The sequence below is a fragment of the Lampetra planeri genome, chromosome 12 (genome assembly GCF_965212315.1).
Source record: "Lampetra planeri chromosome 12, kcLamPlan1.2.h2, whole genome shotgun sequence".
Lineage (NCBI taxonomy): Eukaryota > Metazoa > Chordata > Hyperoartia > Petromyzontiformes > Petromyzontidae > Lampetra > Lampetra planeri.
In genome coordinates this window covers 2,476,036-2,500,726 of record NC_136118.1, presented here as the reverse complement: position 1 = coordinate 2,500,726, position 24,691 = coordinate 2,476,036, and the positions used below count along the sequence as shown (strand labels likewise).

At 45.2% G+C, this 24,691-nt stretch overlaps 1 protein-coding gene across 2 annotated transcripts in view; it reads left to right on the top strand.

Moving 5' to 3' along the window:
• The window catches only part of TNKS2 (tankyrase 2), a 36,338-nt gene that overhangs the window by 7,792 nt on the left and 3,855 nt on the right, over positions 1 to 24,691 (top strand). The window contains exons 4-26 of one of the 2 annotated variants that reach the window (XM_078599185.1): positions 2,082 to 2,118; positions 2,672 to 2,747; positions 3,534 to 3,628; positions 4,480 to 4,546; positions 6,325 to 6,511; positions 7,272 to 7,393; positions 7,825 to 7,916; positions 8,119 to 8,197; positions 8,815 to 8,986; positions 10,265 to 10,347; positions 10,973 to 11,086; positions 11,628 to 11,773; positions 12,565 to 12,730; positions 14,685 to 14,904; positions 16,122 to 16,231; positions 16,534 to 16,722; positions 17,837 to 18,260; positions 18,787 to 18,869; positions 20,089 to 20,209; positions 21,140 to 21,255; positions 21,921 to 21,995; positions 22,817 to 22,922; positions 23,524 to 23,710. In XM_078599185.1, the coding sequence (XP_078455311.1) occupies positions 2,082 to 2,118; positions 2,672 to 2,747; positions 3,534 to 3,628; positions 4,480 to 4,546; positions 6,325 to 6,511; positions 7,272 to 7,393; positions 7,825 to 7,916; positions 8,119 to 8,197; positions 8,815 to 8,986; positions 10,265 to 10,347; positions 10,973 to 11,086; positions 11,628 to 11,773; positions 12,565 to 12,730; positions 14,685 to 14,904; positions 16,122 to 16,231; positions 16,534 to 16,722; positions 17,837 to 18,260; positions 18,787 to 18,869; positions 20,089 to 20,209; positions 21,140 to 21,255; positions 21,921 to 21,995; positions 22,817 to 22,922; positions 23,524 to 23,710 (3,067 nt within the window). The remainder of the gene's footprint in view (positions 1 to 2,081; positions 2,119 to 2,671; positions 2,748 to 3,533; positions 3,629 to 4,479; positions 4,547 to 6,324; positions 6,512 to 7,271; positions 7,394 to 7,824; positions 7,917 to 8,118; positions 8,198 to 8,814; positions 8,987 to 10,264; positions 10,348 to 10,972; positions 11,087 to 11,627; positions 11,774 to 12,564; positions 12,731 to 14,684; positions 14,905 to 16,121; positions 16,232 to 16,533; positions 16,723 to 17,836; positions 18,261 to 18,786; positions 18,870 to 20,088; positions 20,210 to 21,139; positions 21,256 to 21,920; positions 21,996 to 22,816; positions 22,923 to 23,523; positions 23,711 to 24,691) is intronic. The other variant, XM_078599186.1, reaches the window with a different exon arrangement.

Below are 24,691 nucleotides of genomic sequence, written 5' to 3'. Positions count from 1 at the left end.
TTATTTGTCCATTATGGTTTGTAAGAATTTTTATTTCAATGTTGCAAAATTGTCAACAGCATGTGTACGGATTGTGTGCATATTGTATATACTTATAAATATTGAGTGTCGTATTGGTGTATTGCGCATCAAATTAATGTATTGGACTAATGGAATTGTAGTGTTGTGGGCTGTCTTCAGTCTAATATAATCTAAAGGAAAATATAACAAAACAAATAAGCCCCTGCATGTCAGTGATAGTATTTTCCATTTTGCTTAATAGTGACTAGATGACATTGATAACATAGAAGCTGCATTTGAGAGGGGGGATATGTGCTCTAAATTGGCCTCTTTCAGAAACATGTATTGATTACGGCATTCATGATTTTCATCTGTAACGCACAGCTAGGCTTCTCATTGAATGTCGACCAGACACAGGGTCCTGCAGTTTATTCCCAGCTGCTGCATAATGTCAGAGTAGGGTTAACCCCTGCCTGCCAGGAGCATGCCCAGCTGTGTGACCTTGGCACACATGCAGTTTGACTTTTCGAAAGAATATTTATTTTTCTTACAGCTTGAAGTGATGGTTTTCCCAAAGATAATTTACACAGTGCTTCTCTCACTTGGAATCTGAATAATAATATTCATTTACAGCCCATCATTAATGTACTGCTGGGAGAACGTCTTTCTATGCCATGTCAGTGCAGTTTGATTGGGTGGTGGGGTGATGGGGGAGCCCTTGACCAGTTCCGATATCACTTGCCACTTATATTAGCCATCATCAGGAATTCAACTCTGATTGCTTGTTTCATAGGACAGTGTGTGCTACCTCCGGTGCCACAGCAGTATTTGGCACCCTAATTGTTGACCCTAATATTTCACAGCGTCCTGCATGTGAAACTTGTGCAAATCGTTTTAAGTTATGTTCTTTCAAGTAAAACGTTATCAGATTTAAAGCAAAGTGCTATCTTTCTTCTGGGTGGTCTATAATACACTACTACAATCCCACCTATTTATTAAATGCCATTTCAATTATTTTAACTGCAGAGTCCTGTTTCTCATTTTGACTGTCCAATTTGAATTAGTAATTTCCAGAACCACTGACCATAGTGGACTCAATCGCCTCTTCGCACTCTTCACACAGCAAATAATTTCATGTTAACCATTGCTATTGACGCACATGCTACCTCTTGATTATCACAAGTCATCGGCACATTGCTTGTTTTTCACGCGAGGGGAGAGGGTCTCCTTGGGTGGCCGATTTTTCCCTGCCTGTCAGACCCCTGTGTTGTGCCCTTTCGCTGGAACTGCAGTGGTTAATTTAATAGAAAACGTGCCTTGTTCGTGCGTAATGGAATTTGAGCAGGCTTGTGTATCATGTGGTAGAATGTAATGCTGACAACATGATGGGGAATTTTCAAAAACGTTTCTTTTTAATGGCATTTTGGTGACACGCGCGACAACATTTAACGCACTCTTGTTATTGTAAAGTGTCCATAAAAGGCAAGCATTATGGATGGTTGACAATTACCCAGCGGAGTTGGTTAATTATGCATCACTTGGAAGTTAAAATTATCCATTCTTTGTAACCTAATTTACAGAAAAGGCATTTTTAATAGTTGACATTCCATCCTGTTTAATTAAAATGGCCATGCCAGCACAGCTTTGTCTTTGTCAGGCGCAGGGTATATTTAACTTTCCTGCAGACACGAGTGCCACTGCGGTGTAAATTGTTCTCTGCAAGCAGTTATGGATTGGTAGGCCTCACTAATGAAATTAGACCTCCCTCAGCCTATCACATTTCCCGATTGGTGTCATGGAAGCGGGCGGAGAGGGCAACCGAGCGTCGCGGCGAGTGGACGTGTGGGGAACGGGCGGGGGGGAGCGGCAAGGAGGAGTGGAGGGCAACAGAGTGGGGTGGGAAGGAGAAGTCTGGATGGATGCAGAGGCAGTGAATCTTGTCACTGATGCGTGAACATATCCCAGCCGGGTCACTTGCGCCACTCCACGCCCCTGTGTCTTGCTTCCATTCGTCCGGAGAAAGTTGGGTCCGGTGGTTGGCGCATTGTGGTCCTGATTCACCATGCCGTGTCGCCCCGCAGGTGAATACAAGAAGGATGAGCTGCTCGAAGCAGCGAGGTATGCTACTCGCACTGAGCTTGCCCTCTCGCAGCCCCACCTCCTTTGTCCCCACCGCAACCTCGGCTCCAAATCAAATGCATGAAAATCAATATTTGGAGCGGTGGCACATGGAGAGACGGCTTATCGATTTCGTAATTATTCTCCAGCCGTGACAACATTTCTTCTCAGAAATATTGATGTGAAATTTTCAGCATAATGGCAAAATTTTCCTGAGCCATGCAGCTTGTAATGCTGTCTCTGTACCATAGCTATACTTATTTCACAAATAAGCCCTCAGCTGCTAATTTATCAAATTAACCAAATAATTTTCGTTTTGTTTTTAATTAAGCTGTCAGAATCATAGAATGTTGATGGTTGATGTGAAAAAAACACTTGTGTTGTGCTGATTTTTCACAAACACCATTAAAAAAATGGCCCTACAAAAACAATGTGATATTAGGATGAGAGCTAAAAGCCATTCTGACGGTGCTGATCATGCCACATTGTCGCATGTGAATGCCTTTTTGCGTGACGAAAGGATCTAACACGTGGTGTCTTGATTGCTTCCTAGGAGTGGTAATGAGGAGAAGCTGATGGCTTTGCTCACGCCGCTGAACGTCAACTGCCACGCCAGTGACGGCCGCAAGGTACAGCGAGCCTACCTTTTGGGAAAAAAACCCCGGGTGTTTACATTTTACCGAACATTGCACACCATCCTCAGATATGAGAATGATAATCCGTATTTTTTGTACATGTTTTTTTACGTGCGTTGGAGAATGCGCCCAAACATGAAAGGGGTTTTGTGAAACCTCTGCACCCACGCGTGAAATGTCATTTCCCATTGTGAGCGGATCGCGCGTGCGCTTCCTCGACGCATTCACGACCAGCGCACACGCTGGCGCCTCGCTGCGCAGTTGTGACCTTTGCAGCTTCGCAATGGGCATCACTTTCATTTCAACTGCTCAAAGTGGTAGGGGGTACACCAGTAGACTGGTCCCCAGGGCTCCGTGTCACTCTTAACTTGCCTGTGACGAGAGCCCGAGTAACTAGGAGCTGTCTTTCAGTACGGCCGTTGTGGTTTTTTTCAGCTTTGAATACAGATGGCAGTCATTTTGCCTTTTTATCCAAGAAAAATTCTATTTGGATTCAGTGTTACCATTGCAAAGTAGTTATGGAAAATAGCCGGGCATAAAAAAAACATGGGTACGAACGAAATGGCTGGAAATCCATGCGTAAGTGCTCTTGCTGCATATTTTGCAGCGCCGTGTATAGTGCTATGGTTATAAATAATTAAGTGTGAAATGAAATTGCTCTTGAAATCGCAGCTTAAAAGGCGGTGCATTAGTTTGTGTGCGATGCCACAACAGAATTAATGTTTTTTCGCTGCGGTGCAGTTTCACTTGTTTATGTGCGCCCTCTCTGTTGATGTCCAGTCCACGCCCCTACACCTGGCAGCCGGATACAACCGCGTGCGCATCGTTCAGCTGCTGCTGCAGCACGGGGCCGACGTTCACGCCAAGGACAAGGGGTGCGTGCCCTCCCACCCCTTCGCCCCCTAGCCCCCAACCCCACCACAACCTCTACCCCACTTCCCCATCCTCTACTGTCTCTCTGCCCCCCCCCACCCCTCTGTCCACGCCATGCTTCCAGCAATGCGCCACTGAGCGGCAGCCACGCATGGGTGCGTTTGTGCTGCTTGTGCCCCAGCTCCCGAAGTCTTGATGTTTGAGTATTGCGTGTTTACTCGGGAGGGAGGGAGTGAGCGAGCGTCATTTAATGTGCACCTCTTGGCTGTGTTGGCTGTGCCTTGCCACGGCCACAGAGAACATTGCGCCATCATGCAGCATGAGTTATTGGCAGACTTGGTTTGCTTCCTTCAACAATCTAGCTTTGCACAGTGTTTTTTAATGGGATACGTAGATTTTTTTTTTATATGCGTGTACTGTAATGTATAATTTAGTGCATCTGTGAACCTTGGCCATGAAGGAGGACTAAATTAAGCTTTTTAGTAGATATGCAGTAATCCTGCCTCCCACCTTCCCCCAACAGTCAAAGAATAGACATGATTTGGGATCCCTATTCCATTCAAGAATATTTTTTATGTCTTTGTACGGTCTCATTTGTACTCTTGTAGACCACTGACTCATCTGTATTGTAACGCCTCCTTTGTATCGTCTCCTTTACCATCATCACATTATCTAATGTGAACTGTCCGTTTCATTCCTTTCTCATTTGTCCTGAGCATTAGCGTAATCTAAACATTCGCATAAACTTTGCACAAATAAAAAAATAATCAATTCCGAGGCGCACGATACATTACGTGTATTGTGAGCGTAAGAATACTGTTTAATCGACTGTGTCGTGCCTCTGGTCTTGTAGGGGTCTGGTTCCTCTTCACAACGCCTGCTCCTATGGACACTATGAAGTGACGGAACTTCTCGTTAAGGTAGACTATGTTCTTAATGTCATTGCTTAGAGTTGATATGGTATTTAAGTTTTAGCCTTCAATGAATTTCCATGTCGCCACGCACCGGAATACTATGAGGGTCTCGGTGTCCTTAATGTAAACATTTGTTTCTTTCGGCTCCAATGAGGATGGAGTGGCACTCATCTATGCAGCCCTGAATCGGTGGTGAAAATGTTAATCTATTCTGGTATCAGACAAATACTGTTTACTGATGTTCTTTAGAAGGGCTAGGAAGTTAAAGTTTGACAAACTTGGTTGAAACTATAATGATAACTTACAAATTCCAAAAACCAAAATTCTCATTGAAGCTCCAAAAATTACATCCCCAGAGATTCGTTGGTTTCACGCACAGTGCATGGTCATCCTAAAGTTAAAATTGTATTTAGAGACTGATGCTCAACACTTAAAAATACATAGTCCCCATCATCATTGCATCAAGTAAATATCTTCCCCTGGAGTGTGACACAAAAGTTGATAGAAAGTAAGCAAAGCCTTTTACGAATGCATTTTTTTGTGCATGTATGTTGAACGTTTGCACCCTGTACGTAGCCAACCGTGATAATCGGAGAGTCATGATGTGTGCTATGGATGTGTGTGCATGTGTGTCAAAGCCACCTCTTAACTGGTATTCATGACACACGTGTAATGGCCTCCATTATGCTGAGACTGCGGTTACTGTTGAGGCCAAATGATTAAGGCAGATGTGGCTTAGTTTGGGCCGTGCTTGTACAAATGGATGTTCAAGTGAGGCTCTTACATTACAACACGTCAGACTTAATGACGGTGCACTCAAAGCTGTCATTTTAAGAGCAGTGTGATTTCCATTACGTTCACCATGCCAGTGCTTTTTTCCTTCGATTTTCTTTAGAACATATTAACTTTCTGGGCTATCGTTCATACGCAACTTAAAATTCCTAAAGTATAACATGAAAAGAGTATTAAACTATCTCTAAATGTGTGCTTTTGAGGGATGAATTTCGAACGAAATTAAAATTTGCCATTAAAATGTATTAGCTGACATCCAAACATATAAGTTAAGTAAATATTTATATTCAGCTGTTATCTGTTTCGAAGCCAATCTATTTAATTGCAGAACATGTAAAAAATTGAGTTTCACCAACCAAACATTTTAAAAAGTGATGAATAACCCTTTTCTCTCCCACATAAAATAAGAGGAGCTGTCATTTTTATACTCTTATAATCCTGTATTTGGAGCAATAAAAGTAATCTGCTTTTTATGTTATAAAATGGCAAGATAATGTATTGAGTTTTTTTTATAATTAGAATTTAAAGAATATTCTGGCAAAATATCTCATGAAGAGCACAAATTGAAAAGTTAGAGCAATTTTAAATTAACTATTTCAGGCTTCTGTATTCGTTACTGCCACCTCTTCAGTGTTGCTATCGATTACATGGCTTCCTAACTTATGCCGTTTCAACTCAATGGTTATTTGTTTCACGTAATTTCCATTTGTCCAGGTACCCACCTAGTTTTGGTGACGACGTCCTGGAGAGGAGCCCAGCCAGCAGCCATCCATAAAACTAGAGAGTTTATTATTTTTAATAGTACTTTGGTTATATTTTCATATTTTTTTGTACAGTTTTTGTTGAATTCCAAATTCATATTTTGTGGACATTGAAAGGAAAACCAAAGCGAGCGTGGTTTTTTGACTTGATTACCACATCTCAGTGTTGAATTATTATTCCACCTCGCGTCTGTAACATGTTTCCGCTCGCGTTCCACGTGTGTGTGTTAGCACGGCGCCAGCGTGAACGCCATGGACCTGTGGCAGTTCACGCCACTGCACGAGGCAGCGTCAAAGAACCGTGTGGAGGTTTGCTCGCTGCTGCTGAGTTACGGCGCGGACCCCACACTTCTCAACTGCCATTCGAAGAGCGCCATCGACCTGGCACCCACCTCTGAGCTCAAGGAAAGGCTCGTCTGTGAGTTGGCGACCGAGTAGAGTCTTGCTGACACTCTACCTCTTAAGCTGCAGGTTTAGTGGTGGCGGAGCTTGAGGCACTGCTTGCGAAAGACGTAGTGAATCTCGGTGGGATGTTATCACGTTAAATATAATCTTTTTACTTGGGTAAGATAAATTTTAACAAAAATGCGCTTAGCAAACAGTAATGCTCTAACTAGAGGCACTTGAGTGCCAATGCCGGGTCATATAATGTATTTGTTTATAGATCCAGGAAAGCATCGACGAAACTCAAGACTTTTTTTACTGGAGTGTCTGGCATTATTACCTACTATATTCACTGTACCCATCCACAATAACCATGAGGGGGTGACATTACTCCATATGGGGCAACCCCCCCCCCCCCTCATTAATAATCATGAGCTGAACAATTTTTCTATGGAATATTTCAGATTTACTGCAATATACACTTGTCCTTGGATGGGCAAAAAAGGTAGTTTGGGATGTTTGACCAGTTCCACTAATGAGTGGTTGGCTCATCAGAGGAAAACGGACTATTCAGAAAAAAATCACACACTTGGGGGGATACTCGAACAGCTGCACAGATATATTCATGAACCCACTTGTAGATTTGAAACTCTAATCTATGCTATCTGCCCACCACCATAACCTCCAAAGCATGGATCACAGGAGGGGCCACAATGCTGATAATGGTCCCAGGGTAACCCGTGCATGAGCTTTCAATGACCATTGACCGGGTGTGTCGATGTGCATGGACGCAGATGAGTTCCGAGGACACTCGCTGCTCCAGGCGGCGCGGGAGGCGGACGTGACGCGTGTCAAGAAACACCTGGGGCTCGACATCATCAACTTCAAGCACCCGCAGACGCACGAGACCGCCCTGGTGCGAACCCGAGCTGTAGCTTGCTCTCAAGTGGGGGTCTCCCCAGAGTCCACTCAGCTCCTAATGAGCACCTGGTGCAGTGGTTGTCATCTTCGGTTCGGGAGAGACAAAGGCAGCCCGGGGGTGTGCGTGTTGTCAGTCGCACCGCCCGCCAGCCTATCATGCTGGCCTTAATAGGTGCTCGCTGACAGTACATTGTTACAGGCTAGAGCAGCCCATAAGACTAACTGAGGCGAAGGGGGGTGGAGGATTGCCGACTGATCCAGACTTTTACATTTACTTCATTAGCTCTAACTTTTAATGGAAACGTGTAGTAATGTAGACTTTAGAAGGTAGAGCACGGACAGGATATTTATTGACTGGGAGAATATTGTGCTACCAATCATTTACTTTGTGTTATTGTGTCGTGCGCTGTGTGTGTGTTTCGACAGCACTGCGCCGTTGCGTCTCCCTACCCAAAACGCAAGCAAGTGTCCGAGCTGCTGCTCAGGAAGGGGGGCAATGTGAATGAGAAGACCAAGGAGTGAGCCACCCGCACTCCTCGCGCGCACACTGTATACAAGCATCAATGTTTTTTGTATATACTCTTCATTGACGCTGATGGTGTGAGATTTTTGTGGGCTGTGGGTTTGGGCCCATTGCACGGCTTTATTACCTGTAGTGAAAGCCTCTGTGATGAAGCGGTATAAAAAAAACGAATTGTGTGACGATCTGTTTATTTGCAGTCTCTTGACTCCTCTCCACGTGGCCTCCGACAAGGCGCACAATGATGTGATCGATGTGCTCTTGAAACACGGCGCCAAGGTATTTGCTTTGTTACTTTTGGAGCGTATTGATGACTCAAAAAATTGTTAATGCACATCGCCGACACTGTTCGGGTAGTGTAGAATATGTTGGCGGGATGTATGGGTGGTGAGTGCAGAGGTGGCTCCAAGGACTAATGTGTCAGCACTAAGCCAGCCTGTTGACATGAGCTCATGGGTTCCAATCTGTGTTTCAGCAACCTGTTAATAAACCAGTTTCCCAAGTGTAATCAATAAAAAAATGTATTCCAATTATCAGAGTGCCTAAATAACATTAAATTCCGATCTTCACTTTGTATATTTTAGATTTTACTTGATTTTCATGGCATTTGCTTAAAAAAAATATTCCCCAATTGTGGAAAAGAGACCAATCGAAGTGACTTCACATGTCATCTTCCATCTGCCATTCCTAACAAAAGATCCTGCATAGCTCTGCAGTGATAGCTCCAAATGTAAATGTCCTCATCTCATGGCACGAGCTAGGTAACACAATTGCAATATGATTGTCAGAAAATTACGGTATCATTCGTAGCACACGCTGGCATGCAGTTTCATGTAACCAATAGTTGCGTTTACCAATCTCACACACTCGTGGTGGTCCTTTTGTCTCCTACAAAGATCAACGTGACGGACTCGCTGGGCCAGACATCCCTGCACCGGGCAGCCCACGCGGGCCACCTGACTACATGCCGCCTGCTCCTGTCGCACGGCTGTGACCCCAATTTGCCCTCCCTGCAGGGCTTCACCGCCGCGCAGCTGGGCAATGAGAGCGTGCAACAGATCCTGCATGGTGCGGTGCAGCACAGGAGGGCACTTCCACGTAACCACAACGACAATGATGTAGCCATATAACCAGTGCTGTTATGTAGTCTAGAGACGTGGGCGCCGAGATGGATATTGGGAATATCTCTTAACAGACAGGGAGACGGACTAAAGTAGTGAGTGGTTTAGCATGGGTTACGAATATTCTCAAGGATTTTAATTGATTTGAGACTTCGATGGGTTGGGAATGTGATAAGAAGAGATAAAGAAGATGCACTTGATAAGGGCTATGAAGATGGTGGTGCAGTGCATAACGAATAGTGGGAGAAGCAAGGGTGACGCCAGGATGTGTTGGAACAAGAGATGCAAAAAGAAAACGGATAGAATAGAAGCACATGGAAAAATACAATCTTAAGAAGCTGACCCCATGCAATAATTAGTTTTTTGGCTTTTGAAGGGAAAGCGTATTCCCATGTTGGGAGTGGAACAGTTGTACAGCGGTTCGTACACTGCACTACGAACCCGACGACCCGCGTTCCGTTGCCCAGTCTTGCACGGCATCAATGTAATTTGGTATCTGATCCTGTTCTTGGCTTTCACTAGGTCAGGGGTCTGCAACCTACGGCTCCTGAGCTGCATGCATCTCTTTAAGGACTGTTTCGTGACGTTATTTACTAAGGACTTTCTCGTATTCACATGCATTGCGGCTCTTGAAATATTGAATTTATTACTGAATTCTAAAAAAATGGCTTTTGTTATTTTGGTTGCCGACCCCTGCCCTAGGTCAAACTGGGCCCTTTGTGGTGTGCAAGCATTTGCACTGGGGAGGAAATTAAATATCAGACGTGGTGTTGTCCACCCCATACCCTCGTGTGACATGCTAGTCATAGTGCTTACTAACAGCACTTGCCCCAGCTGCCTGTAAGGCTTCACGTTGGGGATATTTGTGCTCGCACATAATATATTGCATAAAAATCTCAAGTTTGATATATTTCCTTCATCTATTTTTAAGACTCATAAATATGACATTCTCATCTCTTCTCCAGCTGCAGCTTCACCCGCTACTTGGTGTGTCTGTGACCCAACAAAATATTACTGCACCCACATTTCATACGAGCAATGGGAACACACGAATGGATCGCTGGAAAAAAAATATTTGCCATTTGGCTGTTTCATTTTCCGAGGAAGATCAATTGAAAGAAAAAAATAACTGTGATATGCCTCCTGAGGACAGTTGGCAAAGCGGAGAAACACAGACAAGCGGTGTGAATCACCGAAGGCGTGTTTTGTGTCTTGCTATCTCCAGAGAGTAGCCTTCCGGTGAGGAACTCTGACGTGGAGCATCAGCTGCTGGAAGCTGCAAAAGCTGGGGACTTGGACACTGTAAAGGTAAAAATCCGCTTTTGCATTTTAAAAGTAATTTTGTGTTTTTAACCTATGGCACCTTTTTGCCAGTTTCCAAGATGATGCAAAATAAGAATACTTGGGGCATGTTTTATCCACAAGTATGATTGGTTAATGCAGAATTGATGCCTTACCAAAGGTTTCTATTTGGCGTTTGAACATCTTAATACCTGCGTTATTGCCAGAAAGGGTGAAACCTGTTCTTTTTTCATGTAGGTTTTTAGAACTGACAGCTGGAAGATTCTCACTTTGAACAATCGAATCCACTTTTTAACATAGCAATCTTTTTTTTAGTGTAGCTAACAGTTGAATTCCTTTCACGTTCAAAATGAAATTGTATCGCATTTTTCTTCTTTGGCTTTTAACTTATGCTTCGTATAATTTTCCTTCCTGGATTTTACTTCAGTTTTGGTGGGGTTTCATTTTTTGAATTGCTTTTGCTATTTTATATTATCAGGAGAGTTGCCTCGACTTTTTCAGAAGGGTCCTGCCACGTTTTGGCAGTAGTGGATGATGTTGTTAACTGTTATCCCAATTGAATAATTTGCGGCTAAAATGTTCAGCATTGGGATGTTTGGCCTATACCAGTTACATTGTATGTTTTTTTTAGCTATGGGAGGAAACCGGAGATCCCGGCGGAAACCCATGCAGAACAGGGGGAGAACATACAAACTCCACACAGAAAGGCGCCCGAGTCGGGAATCGAACCCAGGCCCTTCTTTCTGTGAGGCACAAACAAGTGTTCCCATTGCGCCACCCTTGTGACATTCTGTTTTTATTTGTATTGAACTTGTGTTTCGTTTTGTTTATATTTTTCATTTTGTTTTGAATTCGCACTGGAATTGATTTGCAGTCCAGTTTTGTTTTTTTGGATCCAGGTCTCCCTTGAAAAAGAGACGTCTGGGCTCATACCCCATTTTAAATGAAGTGTATCTGTCTATAAATCTTTTACTGCAGCTTGCAGTGCCTTCAGAGTTAAATATGCATTCCAGCACTTAACATGGACATGCAGGCGCTGTGTTTCCAATCCAGTATCCAAAGATTGGCAGCAAGTACCGGAGCCCTCGCTGGCTATTTAAAGTAAATCGGTGAAATTGTTCATGCGGAACCGATGACACAAGCGTTCATTTTTCCCCATTTAGTTGGGCAATTGGCATGCCAACACCGTCCCTCTTTTGTGTGCGGCTTCCCTTTTAACGCCATCTCACCCACCATGTGCCTTCCTCCCCCACCACCACCACCCCCACCTCCATTCTCCCATCCAGCAACTGTGTACCACGCAGACGGTGAACTGCCGGGACATGGAAGGCCGACATTCTACGCCGCTGCACTTTGCGGCCGGTTACAACCGCGTGTCGGTAGTGGAGTACCTGCTGCAGCACGGTGCCGACGTGCACGCCAAGGATAAGGGGTAGCTCGCGCTCTCCACGACGTGCCGCAAACACACCCCACACCGCTCGCTCACTCGCTCGCAGTGGCAAGCGTCAAGGCCCGTAGGCACAGCTCCCAAACCCGTGTGGGTGGAAATATAGTTTCTGCTCACGTTCGCTGTGAAATGTATCAAGTTGGTGCTGTACAGATATGGCCTCTTTTTACGTTTAAAAAAAACCTGCTGATTTAAGCGCGTCGCAACAATGCAGTCATGGCCGAGTAAGCATTTTGCATGAGGCATGTTCCTTTTTTCGTTTATATATTCTATGGTCTTCCCCCCCCCATTTCCAATTATGCAATTGGAATCGTGCCATGAAACAAAAGAATCCATTCAGTTTGGAGCAGTTCCATTTGTCATAAAATGGCTGTGGCAGAGACTTTTTCACAAAACACTTGAAAGATTGTGAAAGTTGCCTGTATTTTACTCGGCATTAATTAGCGGGATTGAGGGAGACAAATGTAGTGGATGTGGAGCTGTCACATCACTTCTTCGTGAGACGTGCTGGCCTTTATAGGTACTCGCTAACAGCAGGTGCTCACTATAGTTTGAATAACTTGATGGAAGATCTATGTGTGAGTTGTATCAAAACCAGTCCTGGGCCTCCCCCTAGATTGCCTCGGCCTTAAATATGTACCTGGTGTGGTGTGTAAACATCAGCACTGGGGGAGACGGTGACATCTGGATGCGGTACGAGCCATACCCTTTCCTCGTTGCGTTTATCAAAACTACGTCTGGGGATCTTTGTGTGTGTCTGTGTGGTGCCGCCGCAGGGGCCTCGTACCCCTACACAACGCATGCTCCTACGGCCACTACGAGGTGGCAGAGCTGCTGGTGAAGCGTGGCGCCGTCGTCAACGTTGCCGACCTGTGGAAGTTCACACCGCTGCACGAGGCTGCCGCCAAGGGAAAATACGAGATCTGCAAGCTCCTGCTCAAGGTGGCACATGCCTTGTCACAGTTCAAAACCCCCCTCTGTCCGGTGCCACTTGCCCTTAATTGAACAATTGGGGGTGCTGCAGTGGCAAGATGTTAACTACCTTGCCTGGTATATAGGTTGTCGTGGGTTCGATCCCGACTGATGCCTGTATATTTGGAATTAGCATGTTCTCCCTGTAGTTGTGGATTTTTCTCCAGGTTCTTCGGTTTTTCCTTCCACAGGAACATAAGTTTTAGATGATTTGGCTGCTATAAATTTCCACGTGATAAGTTACGTCGCTGAGCTATCATTTGTGGCCAGGTTGCTTCTGAAAAAGAGCTATATAGCTCAGTGGGTCTTACCTGGTAAAAGAAAAATAGGTTTAGTATTTAAAAATAGTTTGGTTGCTTAGTTTTAGTAATGATTCATGGGACCTCCTTTGCCAGTACCAAAATATGAGAATAGGTTTTCCCTTTTTTTCCGGCAACAAAACAGGTGTTAAGATGTTAAAACACCAAACTGAAACCTTGTACAAGGAATCATGTCCGCATTAACCACAATACTTGTGGTCAGAATGCAAACAAAAAACATACTCTGATAATATATGCATTAAATTTCGATTTAAAGCTTTCGTGACTGCAGGGATTGATCTTCTTGGTTCTTTCGGTAAAGTCACGTAAAAGGGAAATAATAAAAATAAAACATAAAATACAATTCTCACGACGTTTCGGCCACAACGCAAGCAGCCGTCCCTTCTACATGACTTTACCGAAAGAACCAAGAAGATGAATATATGCATTGTCTTTGAAACTGATTGGTCCACACCAGAGGCGGCTTTCTTTTGAGCCTAAGGTTTCAAAGGCATGCATATATTATCAGAGTATGTTTTTTGTTTGCTTTCTGACCACAAGTATTGTGGTTAATGCAGACATGATTCCTTGTAAAAGGTTTCAGTTTGGTGTTTTAACATCTTAACACCTGTTTTGTTGCCGGAAAAAAAGGGAAAACCTATTCTCATATTTAGTAATGATTGCTTGGTTAAAAACACTTAATTAATTCATGTCTAGGCAGGTTCAACACAAGCGAAATCAGTTGGCCAAACAAATTGCAAATCTTGCAACTTAATTTCCTGCTTATACGTGAACGCCTCTGGTGGCATATTCATACGCACGTGTAAGCAATTTATTTGAATGCAACCAATTTGCACAACTAATCACTCAGATGTGCTATCCGCCTTTGTAGGAATCGAAACTTTCCTCTTCATATGTTTGCCAATATATAATGTTGCAACACATCAACAGTGGGTCAGGTCTCAGAAGTGCAAACAGCCATAGGCAAGGAATCGACGACAACAAAAGCAGCTGCAGAGAAGGCCCTAAACACCCTTTGAGTGGAGGGTTGACTGTTTTGACGGGAGGTTTTGTATTTGTGGAGAAAAGCATGACCCCAGATTGTGACATTTCCTTCTTGTGGAGGGGTTGAATGGTAACATCCAATGGGACTGGCTAAAGTGAATGGCAACTGTGAAAATGTAATTGAAAATGGTCGCATCCATCTTGAAATCAGATATTTTTTTATTCACTCGGGTTTAAAAAGAAAAGTCACTGCTTGTGTTATTGATGCACTTTTCTCATATAAGGTTTGATATGTCAATGTGTGACTGGTGCAACTATTGGTAAGCAATATGTTCTATGCCATGCTTGCATGCATTTTGCATTTCCTTGATTTGTCGAATTAATTTTGGCAACTTGGTACTAGGGACAACATTTGTATATTATACCCTCTGCACGATTCTATGATTTTTATTATGATTGGGAGTTAAGCATTTAATTAACATAATTTCTTTTTTTAGAGAATTTATTTTCACGTGAGCAATTCTACGAATGTATTGGCATTAATTTTTTTTGTACAAGATTTGTTATTAAAGCTTTCGGAACCATAATCTTTATTTTTCAACGCTTATCGCCCCACACAGCACGGCGCTGACCCAACAAAGAAAAACCGTGATGGGAACACGCCATTGGACCTCGTGAAGGAGGGCGACACGGACATCCAGGACCTGCTGCGGGGCGACGCCGCGCTCCTGGATGCCGCCAAGAAGGGCTGCCTGGCGCGCGTGCAGAAACTCTGCTCCGGCGAGAACGTCAACTGCCGCGACTCGCAGGGACGCAACTCCACGCCGCTGCACCTGGCGGGTGAGCCAAGCTGGTGCCGGCTGCAGTTGCCCGCTTGTGACCCTCTCGTTTAACATCTCTGTTTTTTACCAGGAGTGGAGCTACCGAGTTTATTGTCATTATAATCATAATAACAATATGAATTTCGTGTGTTTATCCAGGAACGTTTGACTTAAGTCTTGGCATTCTCTTGTTGTCAAAGAGTCGCGCATTGGGGATGGTGGGCAAGTCTCTCCTTGAAGATGTTTTTTCCCCATGGAAGAAAACGCACCGCTTATGAGGGGGTAAACATTCGAAGGTGTACAGAGATGGGTTCATGAGCATATTTGGTTCATTGCCATTTCAAAACTCGGCAGGTTTGGGGATTTGACATATTTTTGCGATCCATCAACTCTTGCTCACTAAGTGCTGGGTCACCGGCGAGTGCTATGTTACCCGGCTGACAAATGACCGCACCTTTCGAACAACTAATGTGTCTCTGCATAACTAATGACGAGGTCTCACTTTGCAAGACAGATGCGTTAACCTTAATAGTCTGTCCACTGGTAAAATAAATGATGTTCTACAACTTTTACGTTTTTTTAACTACTGCTTTTCAGCAGGCGGTGATACACATAAGGGATTGTGTATGATCAGCGCGCCATTACCTCCGTGTGCCCTCAGTGTACCTAGTCAGGCATAATTGATGTGGTGACATCACAGCTGTTGAGTGATTAATGACAACTTGTGCTGTTGATGAATGTAAGGCAGCTTGTAGTCATCATGGAATTACATATACGTCGAGCATTTTTTAAATGAATTCTTTAAAGAAATATGGAACCCAAAAAATAGATACTTCTGTAGGCTAGTATCCTGGGCTGTATGTGAATTAAATGATCTGTAAATGAGAAAGGACTTTAAAGTCATGGTCTAGCACATAACCATGTTCTTTTGTAATGACGTAAATACTTTCACGTTTTAAACATTTCTAGGTGTGAGGCCACACTGAATTTACTCTGGTACTGTCAGGATGAGCTTCGTTATAGCTTTAATAAACTATTTTATTAAACCCATGCTTATCAGACCAGGACACAGTTTAAGTATACACATGTTGAATTTAATTCGTACCTGTAAGTACGTAGCCAACCGTGTTAGTCGGAGGTGGTGCAACATGAGACCTGTGGCTTTGTTTTTCTGCTTGCATTTTAATTATCGCGTGTTTGTCCACTGTTATCCTCCACCTTCCTCCCCCCCACCAGCCGGGTACAATAACCTGGAAGTGGCGGAGTACCTCCTGGAGCACGGGGCAGACGTCAACGCACAGGACAAAGGCGGGCTCATCCCTCTGCACAATGCAGCCTCCTATGGGGTATGTCAGAAACGACCCATGCCACAATGCCTAGACATGTATCTACAAGACAGAAGCTGGGTAGTTTATTTGGTTGAGTCTTTACATTATTTAGTTTGAAAGTTTTAGACACAATTACATCACGGGATCGTGAAGAGATTGCCGATGGCTTGAGGACCTTGAGAAATTGATTGATCATGATTGATGATGATGCTGCCAATGCTTTATAAACAATGAATGATGATGATGTTAATCAAGTCCCATTTCACATTGTCGCATCATCTTTAGTGACGCTGGTGGTGTCGTCCTTGTTTTTCATGCAGCACGTAGACATCGCAGCACTGCTCATCAAGTACAGCGCGTGCGTGAACGCCACGGACAAATGGGCATTCACGCCTCTGCACGAGGCGGCGCAGAAAGGGCGCACACAGCTGTGCGCTCTCCTGCTTGCGCACGGAGCCGACCCCAGCATGAAAAACCAGGAGGGGCAGACACCGCTCGACCTCGCCACCGTGCGTAATGCCTGCAAGCTCAACCCCTGGCTCCTTGCTCACTTGCCCACTTCTTCCTCTTCATTCGCTCGATTGCCCAAAACCCTTGTGTATGCACAATCATCCAACATTTGGTTTGTCCGATTGCTCTCTCGTCCACACAAGCACCTCATCCTTTCGTGACTTTGGCGCCCACCTCCTCCTTGCAAGCGTTTGCCCCGTCGTTTGGGTGTTTGCCCATTCCCTCGTAAGCACAATCGCTCCATTGCTCACTCGCTTTCTTGCCCCATTCCCTTGTTTGCTTATTTTCCCCTATAGCACACCCACTGTGATCAATCCGCTCGCTCACATACACCCTCACCCATTCTGCACCGCCAGTGGATTGGCAGGGCTCCATGTTGGATGACATTCTTGTTTCTTCAAGAACTTGCCCTTGATGCAGCGGGGAAAGCGCTGCCGCACGTGCCAAACATGTAAACTAGCACGGCACGGTCCATGTATTCTAGTCTGTTTCAGCTATACGTCAAACTTCAATATCATGATGGGCTAGGTCTAATATGCCTAATGGTGTGTGCTGGGTGTGGCAAGACATTTGTAAGTGTCATAACAATGACCACTGGTTGCAATCTTTTAAAGTGAGGTCGCATTGCTCTTCGCATAATTGGCACGAGGCCAGTGTCTCTATAATCATCCCATTAGTGGGCAAGGCATATCGAGATTAATTTATCCTCGGCTATTATTCACTGCTCGATGAAGGGCCTCCCCAACATCGTTGGCATCCTTTCAATGCTACGGTTCACTTCTCTCCTGCAGCACATAGTGGCGTATGCCTGGAGCCCAATGCTATGAAGGAATAGGTTGGTGGATTACACAGATATCTAAAGTCCCAAGCCCACTGGGCCCACTGGGCTGCTAGTTGGCCAAGAGCTGGCAGCATAGCGAGTGAATTTGTGAACCCATTTTTGCGGACTTTTCATTGTTGTACATAAGTGTGTGTTTGTCTCCAAACTACTCTTGGTTTCCTCCCATATGAAGCGACAACTCCATTTAATTATCAAAACATCCCATAGGTGTGTAGAAGTTTCAACATGACTTGGAACTTGCTGCAAATCACGTTTGCGCTTCTTTGCTGCAGGCGGACGACGTGCGAGCACTGCTGATAGACGCCATGCCACCCGAAGCCCTGCCTGTCACCCACAAGCCCCCCAGCATCCCGACCATAGCTGCCACCTCTGCTGCCGCCACCGCCGCTCTGGCTCTGGGTCCCACGGCAGCCCTGGCCTCGCTGGCACCGTCTCCTGTCCCGAGTGGAGCTTCGGCGAGCGGAGTGGGTGGTGGCGTGCCGCTCTTGGCCTCCCCGTCCTCCACGCCGGCATCCCTCTCCGCCGCCAGCAGCATGGACAGCCTGACAGGGGCCTGCGGCGTGGCTCCATCGCCGGTGCCGGCCGGCGCCATCGGGGCAGCGGGAGACGGCACACTGCTGGGCGCTTGCGGGGTGTCGGCGGCCGATGGGGCAACGGGCCCCGCCGACAAGCCAGACCGCTCGGCCGACTTTGAAAGTGAGGGGGGGCGGTGGGGGTGCGGGTGGGGGGTGGTGGGCGGGTTGAAAATTAATTACTAGGCATGGAACGATTCAATTTGACAATTGATTAGGTTTTTGTCATTTGTATTCTTTTTTGTTTTGTCTTATTTTGTTCGATTTGCCAAAATGTGACATTAGCATATTATTTGCATTTTATATCGATAAATTGTTAATTTTCACGTAAGATCATGTATGCATCGTGAGCATAAGATCGATTTCAATTGATTGTTGAATGCCTAATAATCACAGAGGAGTTGATATGCTTCCAGTGTACTAGTTTTGATAACAATACATGTATCAGATTTCTGCTTCAGTTAACTTGTACAGTGATTTACAAGTTGATATAATTCTGGCGTTTTTGTTACTTTGAAAAGCAAAAAATATCTTGACATGTTCACAGAAGAATGGACTTCGGAAAGGAGATTTTTTTAAAATGGTATGGTAATCGTGTCTCCAGCAGTCGCTGTGTGTTACCAGTAAGACATGCGTTTTGTTTTATGTAGTTCCAGGTTTGGACATGAACATTAACATGTTCCTGAAAGGTCTGGGACTCGACCACCTCCGCGACATCTTTGAGAAAGAGCAGGTATTGTTGGCATGGCTCCACACAAACGAGTAGTGTCATATTTCATCATCATCTAGGATGTTTCAGGGCAGCAGGGTGGCAACACAGTGGTGTAACACACATGCCTCGCAGCAAGAAACAGCCTTGCTTCAATTCCCGACTCGCCTCTGTGTTGAGTTTGTATGTTATCCCCCTGTTCTGCGTAGGTTTCTCCGGATTCCTCCCATAGCTCTAAAAAAACATACAATGTATTGGCCAAACAAACTCGTGTTGAACAATTCCATGAAAATTTCTCAATTGGGAATACACACTAGCAACAACATCACCTCCTACTGCAAAACGTTGGCAGGACCCTGATAAAAACAACTCTTGAGACATAGTGAGGCTTTCCAGGTTAAACAGCATAATGATTTTAAAATAATAATTTCAGCTGATAACTGAAGGCATCATCATTACACTGTCACCTTCCCTCATGGTCCTACAATACCATAATCCATCTCACTCCTGCGCCAATATCCGATCTCATTACTCGCATGTCCACAGGGGGTCATCTTCCTTGGCACGTTCTCACCTTTGGCTGCCGTTCCATCAGCAGCTTCATCCATCAGCCATTATCCCTTCCGGCAATATGTCCTCCCCAACACCCCCCCCTCCCTACATGTTTTGACAGTCACTCGAATGATTTGTGTTTGTTGCTTGATTCTAGTTGCTCCTCTTACTGTCAGTGCAATTCTGAGCACCTATCTCTCCACGCTTCCTTTCGTGCTTTTCATTTCTTCCATTTTATTTGTTGGTGACTCATGGTACCGACTCGTACGTCAAGGCTGGCAGTTGTTCATTTACAGCGAATTACGTGTTGTTTTATGCTTTCCAACTAAGGTGGAAAGTGTTTATTCATTAGCTCTGCCTTTCTGTAATGGGGCAAACAATATAACGAATTAACATGATTTAATGAGCCAACCAATAGTATAGAATAGTGTGTGCTTTTGGGAACTTGCCTTGCTGAAAAGCTACCAAATTGAGTAAAGTGTTTCCTATAACCCATGGACACAAACCAGAACAAAAAATACAGTTTGCAAGTTCCCCGTCTGCTTCCGTACTGCTAATTAAGTACTTCCCAAGACCATGCGTATGCATGATTTCTCATTAACGTTTTATTCCTTCCATGCGCCATCTGCCAATGCAAACAAAAGCTCGCCTGAACGCCGGCGCGTGTATTGTGCGCGCGCGGCGTGTTTAGATCACCCTGGACGTCCTCGCGGACATGGGCCACGAGGAGCTCAAGGAGATCGGCATCAACGCCTACGGACACCGCCACAAGCTCATCAAGGGCGTCGAGAGGCTCCTTGGAGCGCAGCAAGGTGACTTCTCGTTATGCCGCGCGTGCACGTGTACCAGGAAGCCGTGCCAAACTGACGCAGCTCCTTTGCAATTACAGAAAAGCACGCCCTTAGCTGCTCTGCTAAGTGCAGAGTGAGATTTACAAATGATAAGACCTTCTAAATAAGATTTCTGGGGCGTCTTCAACGAATGGTATCGATAAAATGCCTCTCCTCAGTCACAGAATTGATTGTGGAGTATGCCCGTGGGTTCCTTGGTGTTTCCGTGTGCATCCCTGGCCTTGGCAGACCCCATCTCTGCGGTGCCACCGCGTGAATAGTTTTCAAGACCGCGAGTGATTTTGACTAATCCTGAAAAACACTCAAAGGACGAAACCTTGGCTGCTCTCACCCCCCTTTTTTCCCCACCCCCCTCTTCCCCCCCTTTCCCCAGTCAATCATGCATATCCATAAGCCTGCCGCATTAATGCAGTGCCAGATTCACTGTGTGGTAGTCCTAACCGTCGTAGCTTGCTTGATATTTCGTGTGTGTGTGCGCACATTTCTGGGTAAGCAGTGGCTTTCACACTGCTAAGATTCTGGTAACTGGGGATTGATTTCCTGTCAATGACTTGCTACCTCTCTCAGATAACATTTTTCTATTTTTGTCCGATTTTGCGTATGGTATAGTGAATAGCAACTTAACGAAAGCTGTGGCTTGAGATGCGGTTGCATCTTGACACAATATAAATTAAAATTGTGTTCTAATAGTGGTGTCAATTCAGCCATAAATGAGTAACTTGTGCGGTGTGTGAACATCAGCACTGGGGAGACAAAGGCAGCCAGGCATGGTTTCAGCCATACGCCGCCCTCTTGTGCACCTTGCCGGTTTGAACAGGCGCTCGCTAACGGCACATTGCCCTGCAATTCTCTCGGGTTAACCGGGGGATTTGTGCGCTGTGCGTTTTGCAGGTGGGTTGGCGTACCCTGGAGCGAACCCCTATCTGTCTTATCACACGACGGCACAGGGCACGCTGCTCATCGACCTGCCGCCCGACGATAAGGAGTACCAGAGTGTGGAGGATGAGGTGAGGTGACTCCGGCACTGCTGTGTGCAAAACAGCTGCAGACGATCCCGCTGTTTGCAGCCACGGATAGTGGAAATGCAGTCATCAGTTACAAAATCGCCCAGAATGTGCCCGATTTCCAATCTCGGAAAATAAGCAAAGTTGAGCTTGGATAGTGATTGGATGGGTGACCCCCATCCACAAAACGTTTGTCATAAGGTTACGGGATTACTCTGTGGGCAGCAGAGGGCAGCGCAGCAAAATCTATTGTACTCTACTTCTGTGCTAACCACCTTAACCTAACCTGCTCTGACCGGCGTGGTCAAATAATCCCCACTACGACTTGAGGCATGGGCAGGCCTTCATCCAGCACTGGATAATGCAAGGGCTTCACATGTAGTCATGCGGGTGGTAACATTGCAGCTACGGAGAATGGTAATGCTAATAGTGCAGCTGTTAACGGAAGTACAGCCACTGATAATTATCACTCATTATAATGTGTGCTGCTGGTAGCACTACACCAGATAGATAGTGCTGCAGCAACTGATACAACTATTGACAATGCGATCACTGGTAATGTCACCGTTAATAATGCTATCATCGCTGTAAATGTTATTTGCATAGGGGATGATACGTGTGGTGGGTGACAAGAGCTGTGTTCTTTAATCCTCTCTTGGGTAATTCAGATGCAAAGCACCATCCGGGAGCACAAGGATGGCGGACAGGCTGGCGGAGTCTTCAACAGATACAACGTCATTAAGGTGCGGAGGCAGACACGGCAGCAGCAGTGGCAGCAGCAGCAGCAGAAGTCCCCACATTAATACTTAATGGGGAAAAATAAACAAAAGATCTAGGGCATCATTAATTAAAGATCTAAGGCATAATTTAGCTACTTAAGATTTTTTTTAGAGTGTACAAGAGGGTATTCTCTTCCAATATTTCCTTCACCTCATATAATTATTTGAAAAGTTGATTCTCAGCAGAATGGTTTAAAAAATATACACTATATATTTTTAGTAAAGCATACATAATTCTTCTTTGCTTCCCTGCTCCTTAGAGTATTGGTTGTACACTTGGGACAATAGTTATGTTGACAAAGGGAATTACTATAAACTTATTTAGCCTTAATAGAATAAAAAAAAGTTAGAACAGTAAACAGCAAACTTCAAAGTTCGGAATAAAATCCAAGTAGTCTGGGGGAAGGGGTGGTTGAGGAAGTCTGTGGTTGTTGACGGGTGGGACACACGGGTGGGACACGTGTGCAGGGTGGAGGAGCGCAGGTTACTGAGGCAGCATTGCAGTGGCACGCAGAGGTCAGTGATCGAGGAAAACTCCTGAAGCCAGATGGTGGTCATTATCATGACCATGGAGATGGTCTGTAAAGGCAGACCTTCCAGGTTGGGGGTTGACTTTGAATAATTTGCAGGATCTACCGGAAGAAATGAAATGGCATATGGGGTGGCGTCAGCGGCGGTGGCATTAGCCATGATGGCTTCTTGACCCCGTGGGTACTGAATGTTGAATGGTCCCTAATGTGTTCTCTTGGTGACCCCACTGCTTTGTCCCCATTCCACGTGCTCAGATCCAGAAGGTGCGCAACAAGAAGCTGTGGGAGCGCTACACGCACCGCCGGAAGGAAGTGACCGAGGAGAACCACAACCACCACAACGAGCGCATGCTGTTCCACGGTCAGACGTCGCGATGCCCCCCCAGTCATGTAGTCCCTCTTCGTACACCAATTTCCAGTCGGGTTAAAAATAATTGTATAAAAAATACAAGAGGCCAAGTAAGGGATACCGGAAAAAGCGGCTTTATTTGTCTTGAACCTCTCGCTGTCTAGAATTTGGCACGGCAGCTGTGCCCCCTATGTTCCTGCATCAGTAGGAGCAGGGTCTTAATGATAATAAAGAGAAGGTCATCTGTTTATCTGCTCTGCCCAACTTGGTCGTTATTAATATTAAACCTTGAATTTAAAATAGATGATTTTTTTATTTTAAATAATAGTCAATGTAATATCAACATCATTGCTCTCGAGTAGGTGTAAGGAGTAGGAAGTCAAAAACATTTGGCTGGTTTAGACAGATCCTCATCACAATGAATGCCAAATTTATATCACCGGGTACGGACCCCGGAAAGCAAAGGGACTTTGAAGTCTTAATGCGTTGTCAATCGCCTTTAACTAATTGTGACAATTGAGCACTGCTCAGAGCATTGGGGGACATTTGATTCCACTTTGCCATCCCCTTGTTCCCCAAACTCTCTTTTCTCCACTGCGTGCGCTTGCCATAGGCTCCCCCTTCATCAACGCCATCATCAACAAGGGTTTTGACGAGAGGCACGCCTACATCGGCGGTATGTTTGGCGCCGGAATCTACTTTGCGGAGAACTCATCAAAGAGCAACCAATACGTGTATGGGATCGGCGGAGGCACGGGCTGCCCCGTGCACAAGGATCGCTCCTGCTACATCTGCCAAAGGTAATGGGGATCGACTATGGAACGAAACCAGAAAAAAATCCACACATGTTGGTAAAATCGGTCGGTCAATCGATTCAAGATTCATAATGCCACCTCCGCCGCCCCCCCCCCCCCGATATTCAAAACTGAGACAGAAGCACGAATGGCATGAATACCACGGTGGTGAGATGTTAACTACCTCGCCTGGTATGCAGGAGGCCGTAGGTTCGATCCCGATCCCTGGCGCCTGTATATTTAGTCTGCGTGGATTTTTCGCGGGGTCGTCTGGATTTTCCCTCATTTAGAATCAGTGCATTTGGAGTATTTGGCTTCTATAAATGTTTGCATGATGAGCCATTTCGTTGAGCTGTCATTTGTGGTCTGGTCACTTTTGAACAAGAGCTATTTAGCTCAGTAGGCCTTGTCCATTAACATAAAACAAATTGTTTAGTTTAAGTTACTAAATATACTGTGAAATAAAATAAACTAAATGCAGAGAGCAGAAGAGAAAATAAATGTTTTTAGTCTGATCTTAAAATCACCAATTGTCATGGATGACCGGACAGACCTCAGTTGGTAGAGACAGTCCACCGAGGCTGCAGATGAGAATCTCCATTGTGCTGTCCTAAGCCGAGTGGATTTCACACACAGCCTCAGGTTCATACCGGATGAGCGTAGATTTCACGATGGTAAGTATGGGTTCCACCTTTGTTGGAGGAGAGCTGCCACTGCTGCCTTGATCATTTTAACCCTTTCCTGTTCCGAGACATCTGCGAGTTGCAGGGTGGGTGTCCTGTTCACCACCGAGTCTTGGAACGCGCAAGTGGTTCAGCGTTAATTTTATTTAGAGTCGTAGCCCCGTTGTTTTTAAAGACCTTGTACTCGCTGCAAATTACTGTCAAGACACGACCGGACTCTACGATAGCTGGTGCCAAACTGTGCCACGCCCTCCCGCATGGTCTTGTGCGAGCCTCGGTATCGATAAAGTTATTTTAGTTTTTA